At 29.9% G+C, this 15,364-nt stretch overlaps 2 protein-coding genes across 2 annotated transcripts in view; one reads left to right on the top strand and one right to left on the bottom strand.

Annotated features, from left to right (window-relative positions):
• Positions 1-1,041, bottom strand: part of snrpd1 (small nuclear ribonucleoprotein D1 polypeptide) — a 1,537-nt gene extending 496 nt beyond the window's left edge. Inside the window, exons 1-3 of the mRNA XM_051136218.1 lie at positions 894-1,041; positions 214-290; positions 1-94 (exon numbers count right to left, since the gene is read on the bottom strand). The exon at positions 1-94 is cut by the window's left edge and continues 98 nt beyond it. Of these exons, the coding sequence (XP_050992175.1) occupies positions 1-94; positions 214-290; positions 894-907 (185 nt within the window). The 5' untranslated portion in view covers positions 908-1,041. The remainder of the gene's footprint in view (positions 95-213; positions 291-893) is intronic.
• Positions 1,042-2,979: 1,938 nt separating this feature from the next.
• clptm1l (CLPTM1 like) lies at positions 2,980-14,777 on the top strand. The gene is made up of 17 exons (XM_051137615.1): positions 2,980-3,488; positions 4,950-5,044; positions 5,126-5,315; positions 5,398-5,546; positions 5,682-5,760; positions 5,857-5,974; positions 6,752-6,846; positions 6,961-7,045; positions 8,456-8,559; positions 10,676-10,741; positions 12,377-12,427; positions 12,512-12,594; positions 12,692-12,726; positions 12,812-12,867; positions 12,950-12,994; positions 13,999-14,114; positions 14,199-14,777. Exons 1-17 carry the CDS (start codon positions 3,324-3,326, stop codon positions 14,281-14,283), a joined length of 1,617 nt encoding a protein of 538 aa, XP_050993572.1. The 5' UTR covers positions 2,980-3,323; the 3' UTR covers positions 14,284-14,777.
• Positions 14,778-15,364: the final 587 nt, after the last annotated feature.

The raw sequence follows: 15,364 nt of genomic DNA, 5'->3' as shown, positions 1-15,364 counted from the left end.
CCACGGATGCTGAGAGACTCCAGCTGAGTGGGTTCTCTGTTTTTGAGGGTCATCTTCACAGCTTTGAGGTGAGTGTTCATACTGACATCCACACCTGTTCACAGGATTAAAAGAGAAAACAGTCACTGTCACTTTAAGAATTACTCTTAAATGTAAACTTGAAGTAACTACTTTGACTCCAGTGTGAACATTTTTAATTTGAATCATAATTACCTGTAATGGTGCCATGGACCTGTGTGCCATTCTTCAGCTCAATGGTGACTGTTTCATGGCTCAATTTCATCAAAAACCTGCAGGATCACAATCAAAAACAATAACTAAACCACACAATAACACGCAACCTTACAGCAGCACAAATATCACATAAGATGCATTTGGTCAAATCCATTACACAAAGACAATCTCCATTGTTTTATTTGTTTATAGACAATTTGATCGCTATAATTAAATAGATATGTGAAAATATGCTTTTAAACCTCTTAATTTTGTCCTAATTACCTCATATTTCTCTAATAACATTAATTAAAAATGTATCTGCATGCATTTTGCAGATTGTATTTGCAGTAACAAGTAAACAGAAAGTTACTAGCATTAAAAGCGGTTGTTTCTGTTGCTACATTTGTACAAACTAATGTATCAAATTGCATAATATCATAAAGCTAAGACTGAACCCACCAATTACATGTTAAAACACTAATGCGTTTAAAACAAGGCAGTACTGAGAGGGAAAACCCAAACAAACACATTCTGATTCATTCATTCATTCCCGCCTGTTGTAGCTAGCAGCTAATCAACAGCTACATACAATCTAAGTCCATCCGTCAAATTACATTACAGCTCGCTGCGGATAATTAGTGTATATTAATAATATAACACATATAGAGGTTTGTTACCTGACGAGTTTCATGCTGGCGGTGGATTATGAGGGTAAATCCTCCACCAAAGTGAGAAAAAATTGTAGCGCAAAACGACAGAAAAGCGTCGGACGCTACTGGAGCTATGCGGAGAATCACTTCCTGTGCGAAACGGAAGCAGAATGCGTGACAGCGCAAGGGTTGCCGCTACACATCGAAATCGTCGGAATATTTTTGACGCGTTAGTAGAAAATATTATGATATGTTTAATTAGTTAAATTATTAAAATGATTAAAATTTAGATTTGTGACTCAGTTTAGACTGTGAAAAAATCTATTTATTTTTAATCAAATTGGTAAAAGTTATATTTTATATTTTAATCCGGGTTGTATTTATTTGTCTATATTTTATTGTAATATATATATATACATGTATTTTATATACATGTATTTTTTATGTATTGATATAGTTTAATCGAATGTTTTATGTATGTATCAATTTATTTTAATATCTGATTCATATTTACATATTTTAATTTCATTTTTATTAATTAATATTTTTATGTGATATATGTTTATTAAATCCCAGTTTTTTAAATCTCATGTTTATTTATTTGTATATTTTCTTATTTGTATATCTCTATTCTATTCTAATCTCATTTTTATTTAGTCATTATTTTATTCTGTATATTGTGTATACTGTATATTATTATGTATAATATAATTTTTATTTATTCATCCTTTTTATTATATTTATTTGTATCTATTTATTCGTTTTTTAATCTCATTTTTATTTGTATAATTTAATGTTTTATTGATTTATCTTTTTATTATGTTTATTTATTTTTTAATCAAATTTTTATTAATTTATCTATTTTAATCTCATTTTTTATTCATAATTTTATTCTGTATATTTGTTTATTTAAATCTCATTTTTATTTGTTTTTATCTATTTATTAATTTTAATCTCAAGCTTATTTATCTATTTATGTCTTTTGATCTCATTTTAATTTATTCATCCTTTTTATATTTATTTGTATCAATGTATTTGTTTATTTTTTAATGTCATGTTTTTATTTGTATATTTAAATCTATTTTTATTGATTTATCTTTTTATTCTATATTTGTTTTAAATCTCTATTTAGAACTATTAATTTTATATCTATTTAATGTCATTTTTATTTAGTCATCATTTTATTCTGTATATTGTATATACTGTATATTATTCTGTATAATATAATTTTGATTTATTCATCCTTTTTATTATATTTATTTGTATCTATTTATTCGTTTATTTTCTAGTCTCATTTTTATTTTTATTTGTATATTTTATTTTTTTATTTATTATTATTTATCTTTTTATTCTGTTTATTTGTTTATTTTTTAATCTAATTATTATCATTTTTTTATCTATTTTAATCTCATTTTTTATTCATCATTTTATTCTGTATATTTGTTTATTTTTTTATTTTTATCTATATATTAATTTGAATCTCAAGCTTATTTATCTATTTATGTATTTTGAGCTCAGTTTAATTTATTCATCCTTTTTATGATATTTATTTGTATCAGTTTATTTGTTTATATTTTAATGTCATGTTTTTATTTGTATATTTTTTTATCTATTTTTATTGATTTATCGTTTTATTCTATTTATTTGTTAATCTCATTTTTATTTATTCGTCTTTTTATTCTGTATATTTAGTTATTTAAATCTCATTTTTATATATTTTTTTATCTGTTTATATATTTTAATCCCATTTTATTTATTCATCCTTTTTATTACATTTATTTGTATCTATTTATTTGTTATTTCTTAAACACAGTCGAAGATACATTTAAAATATTTAATTAATGTACATTTAATAGTAAATAAACGTTTAGGTAAATGAAAATTAAATTTAGAATTGCATTTATTATATTTTTAATTAATTGATAATACCTATAAAAAGTCTTTATTTCAACTTATAGTTTATTATAGTTTAAGATGTGTAAAAATACATATGTTTTTAAATGTTTTAAAGCGCTTACAATTCTTCTTGTTTGGTCAAAACAGCAATATTAGATGTTTTTTCAAAAGTCGAATTGAACAAATCTGGCAACCCCGTTACAGGAAGTGAATCCCGGAAGTAAGCGCTCATTGAAACATCACGTCAAAAGTGAATCGAGCGATAAATTACAGGAATTAAACACGCACGCTTCATCATGGGGAATCATCGATGACTTTATACGGGATAAGTGAGGTCGCTGCAGTGAAAGCCGGATTAGAAATCAGAGTAACAGAGTGCAGATGTTATAAACGATGCTGGAGTGTGGATTTAGAGTGACGTGTGTTAGTTTGTGCATCAGGACTGATTGACAGCTCATCTCCTTATTATTTTCTGCATCAAGCGTCCGAACAGCATGTTGATGAGCGGCTTTTGCTCATGTGTGTCCACTGAAGCGCTGTGCTGTGATTAATGCAGTCAAGATGTTTCCGAAAACCTCTTTGACGAGTCTGATAGTGGGGTTTTTCCTCCTGTACGTGCTGCACACATGCTGGGTCATGTACGGGATAGTTTACACCAAACCCTGCGAAAAACCCAAAAGTGACAGCTGCATCTCACCTTACCTGGCCGGAAAACCTCGACTGCAGGTAAGAAAGTCATGGGTGAACATTTACAACTTATTTTGTACAAATATTGCAGGTAAAACCTGGACTGCGCGGGTCTTTATAGAGCTACATATTGATGGGGACTATTAAATAATAAATACAATTATATTTTGGGACATAAAGACAGGGATTTTCAATCTTTTAGATGTTACAGATCTCCAAATATGATCATTCTTGTGCAAAGAGTCGCAATTCTACAGTTTAAATCTATGTATAATCTATATTCTATGTAGTTTCTTGTGTAAATACCCAGTTTAGACTGTGAAAAAGTAGTTTATAAGTTAATTACATTATTTTTCATTCATTATTTTTAATTAAATTAAATACAATTTTATATTTTATATTTTAATGTAATTTGCATTTATTTGTCTGTATTTTAATGTAATCTAACATTTATTTATCTATTTATATGCATGTAATTTTATTTATTGACATTTTAATGTAATGTTTTATTTATTCGTCTATTTATTTATTTTCAATATCTTAATTTATATTTATATATTTTCATTTCATTTATTTCATCTTTTTACGCGATGCGTTTCATTAAAATCCCATTTTATTTTTTGATTTTAGTTATTTATTTTTTAATCTCAATTTTATTTATTTGTATATTTTAATCTGTGTTATATTATATATTTATTTTTTGAAATCGTTTTTATTCATTTTTATAAATGTATTTATTTTATTTAAATTTTTATTTATTCATCTTTTTTTCTGTATGTTAATTTAAATCTACTTTTTAATTCTATGTATTTATTTATTTTAATTTAATTTTGTATGTATTTCAAACTAATTTATTTTAACTCAGTATTTTATTGTATTTATTTTTAGATTTTTCTACACTGTTTATCTCTAAACATTTCCACATTTCATCTACATTAGCAGACATTAATCTATATATTTTAATCTCATTTTTATTTCTTAATCCTTTTTATTATATGTATTTGTTTATTTATTTAAATCTCATTTTTATCCATTTATTTATTTTAATCTCATTTTTGATGTATTTCGATCAAATTATATATTTAGTATTTTAATATATTTATTTTTAGATTTTTTTACACTGTTATCTCTAAACATTTCCACATTTCACCTGCATTAGCAGACATTTATTTATCTATTTATATATTTTAATCTCATTTTTATTTATTCATCCTTTTATTATATTTATTTGCTTATTATTAAAATCTCATTTTTATCCATTTGTTTATTTTAATATAATTTTTTATGTATTTCAGTCTAATTTATTTTAATTAAATATTTTATTATATTTATATGTAATTTTTTTTTTTACACTGTTTATCTGTAAACACACATTTCACCTACATCTGCAGACGTTTTATTTAATGTATTAATTTAAATGGCAAATAATCAACATTATACAGTCCCAAATATATAATAATAAATGCAACCTCAGTGATATTTTGGATGTGTGTTTTTTAGCTGAGTGTGTACACTGCATTAAGACCCAATGCTGACGGTGGACACAGTCTGGTCCACAGAGAGGAAGAGTTTGATGTCAACTCCAAGTTTGAAAGGTAATATTTTTGCCCCTGTCGAGCTTCATTTGTGCCCATACCAGATTTTCCATCTGACAGTTTTGCTTCTGTCTTTTCAAGGTTAGTCAATGTGTCTTTGCCGAAGAAGACCCGCAAGAACGGGACGCTGTACGCCATGGTGTTCCTGCATCAGGCAGGACTCACGCCGTGGCAGGATCCGCACCAGGTGCATTTAGTCACGCAACTGACCACGTACATGCTGCCCAAACCTCCGGAGATCAGCCTGATCACAGGACAGGACGACCCGCAGGTGAGGCGACACCCACCCCTTGCATCTAAACAGAGTTGTTGGCCCTGTTTACATAATATAAACAAATCTGATTTGTATTCAGAAACTGGATCAGCAAAAGCAAAGTAGCAACTCTGAGCTGGACCGGCCTGTTTCTCACTGGCGTTCCCGTCTGACTGTCAATGTGGTTTCTGAGAACTTCCTGTTTGATCGAGAGGCTCTTCCTGGAGACGTGCATCGCTACATGAGAGTGTGAGTCTGTCACATTTATACACATTATACACTCCACATCCAGTGGCTTTTGAACAGATAAGCCTTGAGGACATGCATATAAACATATAAAATTTAATTTTTAATTCAGATTCAATTTTTATTCCTGTTCTGCAGATATCAGAGCGGGAAGAAGATGATTTACCTGCCGCTGCTGTTTGTAGATGAGCTGAGCAACCGAGTGAAGGATTTAATGGTACTGCTCCTTTAATTCTTCATATTCCAGCTGTTCTCTTGCTAGTGAACATGCACATCGAGTGATAATGTGATTCATTTGAAACGTGTCCTGCAGGAAATCAACAGCAGCACCACTGAACTTCCTCTGACCATCTCGTACGACTCCATCGCTTTGGGAAAACTGCGATTCTGGATCCATATGCAGGATGCTGTTTATTCACTTCAACAGTTTGGTAAGAATCTTCTATTTAAAGTGAATTTATCAAGGTTCAATGGATTTGAAGTGAAATAAAGGCCCACAGTGATTTTTTTATTATTATTATTTATTTTATTATTATTTTTTTTTTTGGTAGATTTGTTATTACTGTATATAATGACATTTTATTCCAAATAAAATGATAATGAATAAAAATATATAATAATAATAAAAAATATGAAATATGAAATCATTTCAAGAATAAAATAAAAAGTAAAAAATATTAGCTAAGTAATAGCATTGTCGTAAGTGGTTTATGTATGTAATTAAATGTATTAATTGTTAATAATTTAGATAAATTATATGTTTATCAAGTAATATAGTTCATTCAATTATCAGTTTTAATTAAATAAATTACTTTAACAGCTTAAAATAAATAATTAATTTATATAAAATAATTACATAATTATATACTGTTTATATATATATATATATATATATATATATATATGTATTTATTTATTTATATAAGAAAAACTAAATTGTATTATGTTTAATTTAGATTTTTCGTTGTGCATGCTTTTTATTTTTTATTTATATTTTGAATAATTTAAAAAGCAATAAACCATGAGGTGTTAAAAAAATTATATATTTGATATATATATTATATATTGCCAACTGCAATATTAACTAAATAAATGTAATAGTTATTATTTTGCAGAAAATTGTATTTCCGTCCTGTTTTGATATGCTGAACACTGCCAAACTAATACAGGAATATAAGTCACAAGGATATTTTTTCTTTGCACTTTAGGCTTCACTGAAAAGGATGCTGATGAAATCAAGGGGATATTTGTGGACACCAATCTATATTTCCTCGCACTTACCTTCTTTGTGGCTGCCTTCCATGTAAGTTTGTGTGTTTCATCATATTTCGTTAATGCTTTTTGAACTGTGTTCATACTGAAGACGCTGATGGGGTTTATATTTCACTGCATTAAAAACATTGCTGTGTTTTTCCAGCTTTTGTTTGACTTTCTGGCTTTCAAAAATGACATCAGTTTCTGGAAACACAAGAAGAGCATGGTTGGGATGTCCAGTAAAGCAGGTCTGAAAACACAGTTTGTTCAGCATTTTTCCTTTCACAACACTGATTTACATACATGTAATACATGCAAAGCATTTTTGCAGAAGTGAAAGGCGTTTTTGTGTTAGTGGAAATGCGGTCAAATGAGCAACCATCACACGAAACTGAACAAAATGCAATAGAATATTGTTTAATGTATTATAATCAGGATTATTATTGTAATTTAAAACTAAAACCACAAAACATTTTTGTTTATTCAAAATAAATATAAATGCTAACGTAAATAAAATATTAAAAAACTTAAATGTTTTTTTAACTTTTTTCTATTTTTTTAGTACAGCTAGAACTGTACTATACATCACTGAATACCTTTTTTCTGCAATTAAGCTCACTTTTTTGAGAGTTATTCAGTAACATTTAGTTTTTATATGTGTACAACTGTTCAGAACTGTGCTAGATAACCATGTGCTGATTAGCATCTTTGAGCTATCAAAAGTATCTACAAATGTCACTACCGAAACATTTGGTGGAGTTTCAGTAGTGACATCTGTGTTTTTAGGGTGTTATCCCATAAAATGGTCACAAAAGGGAACACATAATCCTCATATTTGGGGGAAATAAACAAAATTTCAGTACAGTTATGCACATTTTTAGTATTTTCGTGTGTTTTACAAGTGTTTTAGTATGCAAGTTAAAATTCTATAATGTGATGTTGTCGCTACCAAAACATTACTATCACTAACAAAACATGGGATGTTTTATCAAAAATAAAGTATACTGAATTATCAGCTAAGATGTTATGATAGTTTTTGGTTCAATGCATATTCAAACTAATAAATCCTTAACTTTGAAATCAATATGATCAACGTTTTGCCTTTTACAAAGAAAAAAATGGTTTAAAAATACAACGAATCTCATAAATTGCATATGAAATACTGTTAAAAAATTTTAATTGTTATGGATTTACCTCTGAAAAATTATATTTACAATGTGGATGTAAGCAAAATCTTAACAGGTCAATATAACTCTTATAATTAAATTATTATTACTGTGTTTTGGTAGACAATGTTCCAAAACGTTCTGAAAATACAATGACAGTTAACTGCACAATTACTACAAATGTGTACCTTGGATATTATACAATTTACATACATACTTTTTTTTTTTGTTGTTTTTTGGAAAAAGACTTTTTTTTTTTAAGACTCATTGGACCAATTATGTAGAATTATGTATGGTGCATTATCCTCTAACTATATAATTTCAAATATAGTTTCATTATTTTTGATAATAGTTGCATTTTTATTTGTATTTATAAATGTGGAAAATAATTCCACATTAGCCAAATGAATCATTTGCTTGCATATATCAGATTATTGGATGTGGTTTAATGTCTTTGTGGGTTGATGTGAAGTGTTTGTATGTGTTTTTCAGTGCTGTGGAGGTGTTTCAGCACCATTGTGATCTTCCTGTATCTGCTGGATGAGCAAACCAGTCTGCTGGTTCTGGTTCCTGCTGGAATCGGCTCTTTGATAGAGGTACAACAAGATTTCACATATGTTTTTATGTTAATTGTCTTCTCTACTGCAGAATTCTTTGGAACAAGTGGACATAGTAAACATACACAGGGCTTACTTTTTCTCTTTAGGAGCACTTTTGCTCCTAACTTGAAAAAAAAAAAAATGGAGCACAGTCAAAATTTCAGGAGCAACTTCTAATCAATAATCAAAAAAATTTTTCTTCCCAAAATGAGGTGATATTTGACTCCTTAAAGTGATTTACAGGGGAATTTTATTTTTACCTTTGTAATGGCACATTTCTAACTTTATTAAAAGTGTCGTCTTTTTTTTTAAATTATATTTTTTAAATCTTTAAAAAAAATCTGATTAAAAAAAACTGAATAAGAAGAAGTAGAATAAGAATAAGTTATCAATCAAATGAAATCAATATTATCAAAATGAATTTGTACTACAGAGGTGGCATAGAACAACACAAAAGTGGCTTTTTAGTGGTGTATTTTCATGTTTAATGAGGCTCAGAGGTGACATGAGTGCAATAAAATTCATAAACTCATGTTGAGATTAATGTTTTAAATATAAAATTTTGAATACAGAAATATTAAATGATTTAAATAACTGAAAAGATACTTTAAAAATGAAACCAAAACTGCCAGAATGTGGCAGCAAGTCACTGATTTAATTACTGAATCATTCTTTCATTTGATTCGTTCAAACTGCTGATTCATTCAGGAATAAGTCAAGTGAGTGTCTTTATGAATGGGAAATTGAATCATTGACTCACTGATTCATTTAAAAACGCATTCATTCCTAAACTAAGCACCGCTGTGTTTAAATGGAGATGCTCAGCGGCTCAGTCGTGACTTGTTTCAAACTATTTGTGACGACAAAATAAAGCAAAATCAGACAATAGTGTTCAGTGTTATAGTGAGACAATGTAAATCAATTAATATTAAAGAAGTCCACTTCCAAAACAAAGATTCACATATAATGTACTCACCCCCTTGTCATCCAAGATGTTCATGTCTTTCTTTCTTCAGTCGTAAAGAAATTATGTTTTTTGAGGGAAACATTTTAGCATTTTTTCTCCATATAATGGACTGATATGGTGCCCCGTTTTTTAACTTCCAACATGCAGTTTAAATGCGGCTTTTAAACGATCCCAAATGCGGTTGTAAACGATCCCAGTCCAAAAAGACTATCTAGTGTAGTGATCGGTTATTTTAATAAAAATAATACAGTTTATATACTTTTTAATGCCAAAAGCCCGTCTTGTCTTGCTCTGGACTGTTTTTGTTCTGGTTTATGACAGTTAGGGAATGTTGAAAAACTCCCATTTCATGTTCTCCCTCAACTTCAAAATCGTCCTATATCGCTGTTTTACCTTTTTTGTTAAGGGTGTTTGATCTTCTTTGCAAAGACTTTACCCTAACTGTCTTGAACCAGAATACACAGAGTTCAGGGAGAGAAAGACAAGATGAGCATTTGAGAGTATTTAAATTGTATTTTTTAAATGAAAATAACAGATCGTTTCGCTAGACAAGACCCTTCTTTCTCGGTTGGGATCGTTTGAAGCCGCATTTAAACTGCATTTTGGTAGTTCAGACTCGTCCATTATATGGAGAAAAAGGCACAAATGTTTTCCTCAAAAAAAAAAAAATTCTTTAGACTGAAGAAAGAAAGACATGAACATCTTGGATGACAAGGGGGTGAGTACATTATATGTGAATCTTTGTTTTGGAAGTGAACTTCTCCTTTAACTTGTTTATTTAACTTTTGTATTAAATCAATATCTCATTTACAAACTCTTTTACTTAGTTCATCACCATCTCACAAAGTTCCATTATAATCAACAAAGCTCACTACACTGCACAATCAATCTCTTTCTTACACTCTCTCTACACTTTGTTTATGAAAGGATTCTTGAGATATTTTTGTGATACATTGCTCAGTGTTGCAAAAACACGTAGAAACCTTTGAAGCTCCTCTCAGCGCAAACACAAATATGCTGATCAGGTCACTCTTACTGCTGCTCTTAAATATTTTTTCATAGTCGCACGCAGTAGTTTCGACTGAAATGGTCTGTACTGTCCTGAAACACCTGAAACTTTTCGTCTTTGTTCTTGTTGTTTTTCAGGTGTGGAAAGTAAAGAAGGCTTTTAAAATACACGTCGTATGGAGAGGCTTGACTCCCACATTCCTGGTAAACTTTTATGTTTTTTCTTTAAAGGGGTCATCGGATGCTAAGTTCACTTTTACATGCTGTTTGAACATTAATATGTGTTGTCAGTGTATGTACAAATCTACCCTATAATGATAAAAATCCATGCAGTGGTTTTTAATTAATCTGTAAAAATGAATATCCCCTTTTTCAAATCGAGCCGTTCTCAGATGCCTGTCGGTGTGCCGTCTCACCAACAGAGGCCGCTCCAACGATAGTTGATTGACATGAGTGTCTTACCTCAGATCAGCTGTAACAGTCCAGTAACCTCCATTGTTTTGATGCCAGAGCAGGGATGTAAGTTAGATTGAGGTGGTTGAGGTGTTGTGTTGCTGGATGTAATAATAAACATAGTGGTTGTTATTTACCCCCGACATCTGAGCTGCTGAAGATGCAGTGGATTATGTTTGTTTGTGAATGGAATGCGCCTCCCGATCTACATATATCCGTCTATCCATCAATCGTGATCCAGCTTCACTTACAGCAGAAGTGCGTATAAGGGTTTTTTTTCTGAATCTTTGCGATGGCCTTTCCTTATAACGTGGTAGTTAGGAAGTTTAGCGGCTAAACGTGGCTAAAGTAAACAGGCTCGTCACTCCACAGAGACAAGAGAGGGGCAGGGCAGGCAGAGCTCATTTGCATTTAAAGGAACAACCCCTTAGAATGAGATGGTTTTTGCAGAGCTGATTTTGACAGGGTAAAAATGGTGTTGTTTTACACAACAATTGAGAATTTTTAACCAAAGTATATTATAGACTGTTCATTAGGACCCTAAAGAATCATATCAACTTGTGAAAAATGTGCATCCGATGACCCCTTTAATGTTCTGAACTGTCTTATTACTAATATTTAAAGGGTTACTCCACCCCAAAATGAAAATTTCATCATTAATCACTTACCCCCATGTCGTGCCAAACCCGTAAAAGCTTCGTTCGTCTTGGAACACAATTTAAGATATTTTGGATGAAAACCAGGAGGATTTTGACTGTCCCATTGACTGCCAGGTAAATACCACTGTCAAGACCCCAAAAAGCAAGGAAGGCATCGTCAAAATAGTCCATCTGCCATCAGTGGTTCAACCATAATTTTACGAAGCTACAAAAATACTTTTTGTATGCAAAGTCCATTCGTCTCCTCCGCGTCACCGTAGCGTCATTTTGGATAGTACACTGTTCTCCGTCAGCTGCGTCACGCGTATACGTTTTCTGCGTTTATTTACGATGCTTTGATACGAACGAAAACAGCGTATCTGCGTGACGCAGCTGATAGAGAACAGCGTACGCTGTCTGCGTACAAGTGCTACTATCCAAAATGACGCTACGGTGACGCGGAGAAGACGAATGGTTGAATAAAGTTGTTATTTTTGTTGTCTTTGCATACAAAAAGTATTCTTGTAGCTTCGTAAAATTATGGTTGAACCACTGATGGCAGATGGACTATTTTGATGACGTCTTTCATACTTTTCTTGACAGTGGTATTTATCTGGCAGTCAATAGGACAATTTTTACGACATGGGGGTAATGTTAAGTGATTAACAACAGTTTTCATTTTGGGTTGGAGTAACCCTTTAACAGTGATTACTCTCTAACTGCGAATTGTTTCTTGTCTCTCCTTCAGTTTGGGAAGTTGGACGAATCTGAGAGACGAACAGAGGAATATGACACACTGGTGAGTACAAGCTTCATAAACCGTGGTTTTAGGATTATGTTTTTTATATCTGAAGTTACATTTGACTGTTGTTTATCTGAGCAGGCCATGAAGTATCTGTCGTATCTGCTGTATCCTCTGTGTGTCGGTGGGGCGGTTTACGCTCTTGTGTTTGTCAAGTACAAAAGGTGAATAGTCCCAAACATATTCATCATAGCTACACTTTTTTTGCTGTGAAAGTTATATGAGGTGCACAACTGATTAATATTTGTTGTGTTTGAACAGCTGGTACTCCTGGATTATTAACAGTTTAGTCAATGGTATGTTTCATTTTATTAGCTTTATCTAATTCATTTTTTTAACAATAATAATGGAAATGTTAATTAATTGTTTGTTCATATTCAGGTGTGTACGCCTTTGGATTCCTCTTTATGCTGCCTCAACTCTTTGTAAATTACAAGGTTTGTTCAGTGTAAAATACTTCTTGCATTCTGAATAATGAAATGATGCTCGATTTAATAATCAATGCATTTGTGTTAACAGCTGAAATCAGTTGCTCATCTGCCCTGGAAAGCCTTCATGTACAAGGTGAGACACCACATAAAGGCATAAAGCTGTCTGATGCTGTTTGCATTATTAATGCATGATATATGCAGAAACAGTATTTGTTTTGGCAGATAATAGTGCTGTTAAAGTATTGACATGGCTTTGAATTATTTTTTTTACATAATATATGTGCGTGTGCTGTGTATATTTATATGTATATATAAATATGCAAACATACATGTATATTGTGATAAAATATTCAGTTTTTTCTTTTTTTTTTTCTTTAACAATATTCCATATTTTCAGTTCTGCATTCTGCATTATTTTAAATACATTTTTATTTTTTAAATAAAAGTGCATTATTTTAAATTTGTGCTGTCAAAATCGATTAATCGAGATTAATCAAATCCAAAATAAAAGTTTGTTTACATAATGTATGTGCATGTGCTGTGTATATTTATATATGTATTTATAAATACGCAAACATACATGTATATTGTGAATTTTTTTTTTTTTTTTCTTTAACAACTTTTCATATTTTCAGTTCTGCATTCATTATTTTAAATACATTTTTAATTTTAATTTTTAAATAAAACTACATAAAATCAAATAACTTAATAAAATAATATTACATTAGTTGTCAGGCTCAATAAATTGTATATTTTTAATAGATTTTTTTTTTCTTTTTTCTTTTATTCTTTTAATTTTTACATTTAAACGAACTTTTTCTGTTTTTCATGTTTTCTGTTTTACAAAAAAAAATCCTTTGCAATGGGTATCGGATACATGTTATGTTGTAATGTAATAGTTCTCCATATTTCTTATTGTGCATGAATATTTTTTACATATATTTTTTTTTTTTATAAAAATAACAAAATCTTTCAGTTTAATAAAATTTCTTCTCATATTAGTTGCTTGATATAATACATTAATTATTGACTACTAATACTGACCAAAAATTCTAGATCATTGAGTATCTGTAGGTTTGTGTTTCAGTACTGAAGGTCTAGTGATCTTATAATTTTAACACTTATTTTTCTCAACAGGCTTTTAATACGTTTATCGATGACGTTTTCGCATTCATCATCACCATGCCCACGTCACATCGGTTAGCCTGTTTCAGAGATGACGTGGTGTTCCTCGTATACCTGTATCAAAGATGGTGAGAAACCTATAGTCAAACATTGATCTGGAAATGATATTTAAACACAAATGGATGTTATATGAGTTGTTGATGTTTCTTCAGGCTCTATCCAGTGGACAAAACCAGAGTGAACGAATATGGCGTGTCTTACGATGAAAAGCCCAAAGGAAAATCCCATAAAGACTGACATCATCACAACAGAACAGCTCAGCATTATTTAAGATCAGCCATCGGATTTAATAACAAAAGACAATACTGCATTTGTCTATCTGAGCTCAGTTTTGCTCTGCTAATCAGAGAAATGTAACAGGCTACTTACTGTTGACTCGACTGAGACACGCGTGCAGCGTCCGGCAGCGCAAACGGTTGCTATATCTTGTTGAATTATACAATAAGACGTAAAACTATGAAAAGCTTGGTTTAATTTTACAGAATGTATTTCGATGGGACCTTTACTTCAGTCTCACATAGTGTTTTTGAAATTAAGACCATATCTCAAGGGTGCCAAAAGACCAGAGTTTCAGATTAATTATGTTTTGTTTTGAATATGGATTAATTTTAGTAACATGACTGTTGGTTGTGTGTTCTGAGAGAATGACGTATGTTTGTTTTTGTGTTTCATTCCATTAAAAGTGTTTCTGTAATTCAACTGCTTCATTACAGAGACTTAATTAAACAGTTCATGCCTTCTACCGCCTTCATTTCTTTATGTAGTTTTTAGTTTTCAGCCGTTGTTTTTTTTTTTAACGTGTTAAAGGAATTTATATTATGTATTTATATATATATATATATATATATATATATATAAATGATAAAGTTCAAGATTTTATATATATATTAAAATCTTAAATTTTATCTTTTTTTTTTCTTATTCTCCATATTTTCTATTATGTTTTATGCATTCTTTTAAATACATTTTATTACTATTATGTAATTAAAACAAAATCTAACAAAATATATCACATTAGTTGTCAGATTCAATACATTGTATATTTTTATATTAAAATAAGCTTATTTATAAATATAATATATGCATGTTATATGCAGAAACAATATTTATTTTGGAATAAATATTTTTTTAAAGCACCTACATGGCTCTGAATTGAGATATATATATATATATTATATTTTTTTAAATTGTCAATTTTATAAATAATTAATTTTTATGTATTTATTTATGTTTTTATTATATATATATATTTACTATCTCCATATTTTCTATTGTGCATTATGCATTATTTTAAATACATTATTTACATTAATATAAA

This window comes from Labeo rohita, chromosome 19 (genome assembly GCF_022985175.1).
Source record: "Labeo rohita strain BAU-BD-2019 chromosome 19, IGBB_LRoh.1.0, whole genome shotgun sequence".
Taxonomy (NCBI): Eukaryota; Metazoa; Chordata; class Actinopteri; order Cypriniformes; family Cyprinidae; genus Labeo; species Labeo rohita.
The sequence above is the reverse complement of the archived record's forward strand: the minus strand, read 5'-3'. Positions and strand labels throughout refer to the sequence as shown.

What these genes read in the sequence shown, in the direction of transcription:
- clptm1l (XM_051137615.1), top strand. Translation starts at nt 3,324, where the DNA reads ATGTTTCCGAAAACCTCTTTGACGAGTCTGATAGTGGGGTTTTTCCTC. An exon ending in CCGGAAAACCTCGACTGCAG is followed by an intron (nt 3,489 to 4,949) that starts GTAAGAAAGTCA and finishes TGTGTTTTTTAG; the next exon opens with CTGAGTGTGTACACTGCATT. An exon ending in GGAAAGCCTTCATGTACAAG is followed by an intron (nt 12,995 to 13,998) that starts GTGAGACACCAC and finishes TTTTCTCAACAG; the next exon opens with GCTTTTAATACGTTTATCGA.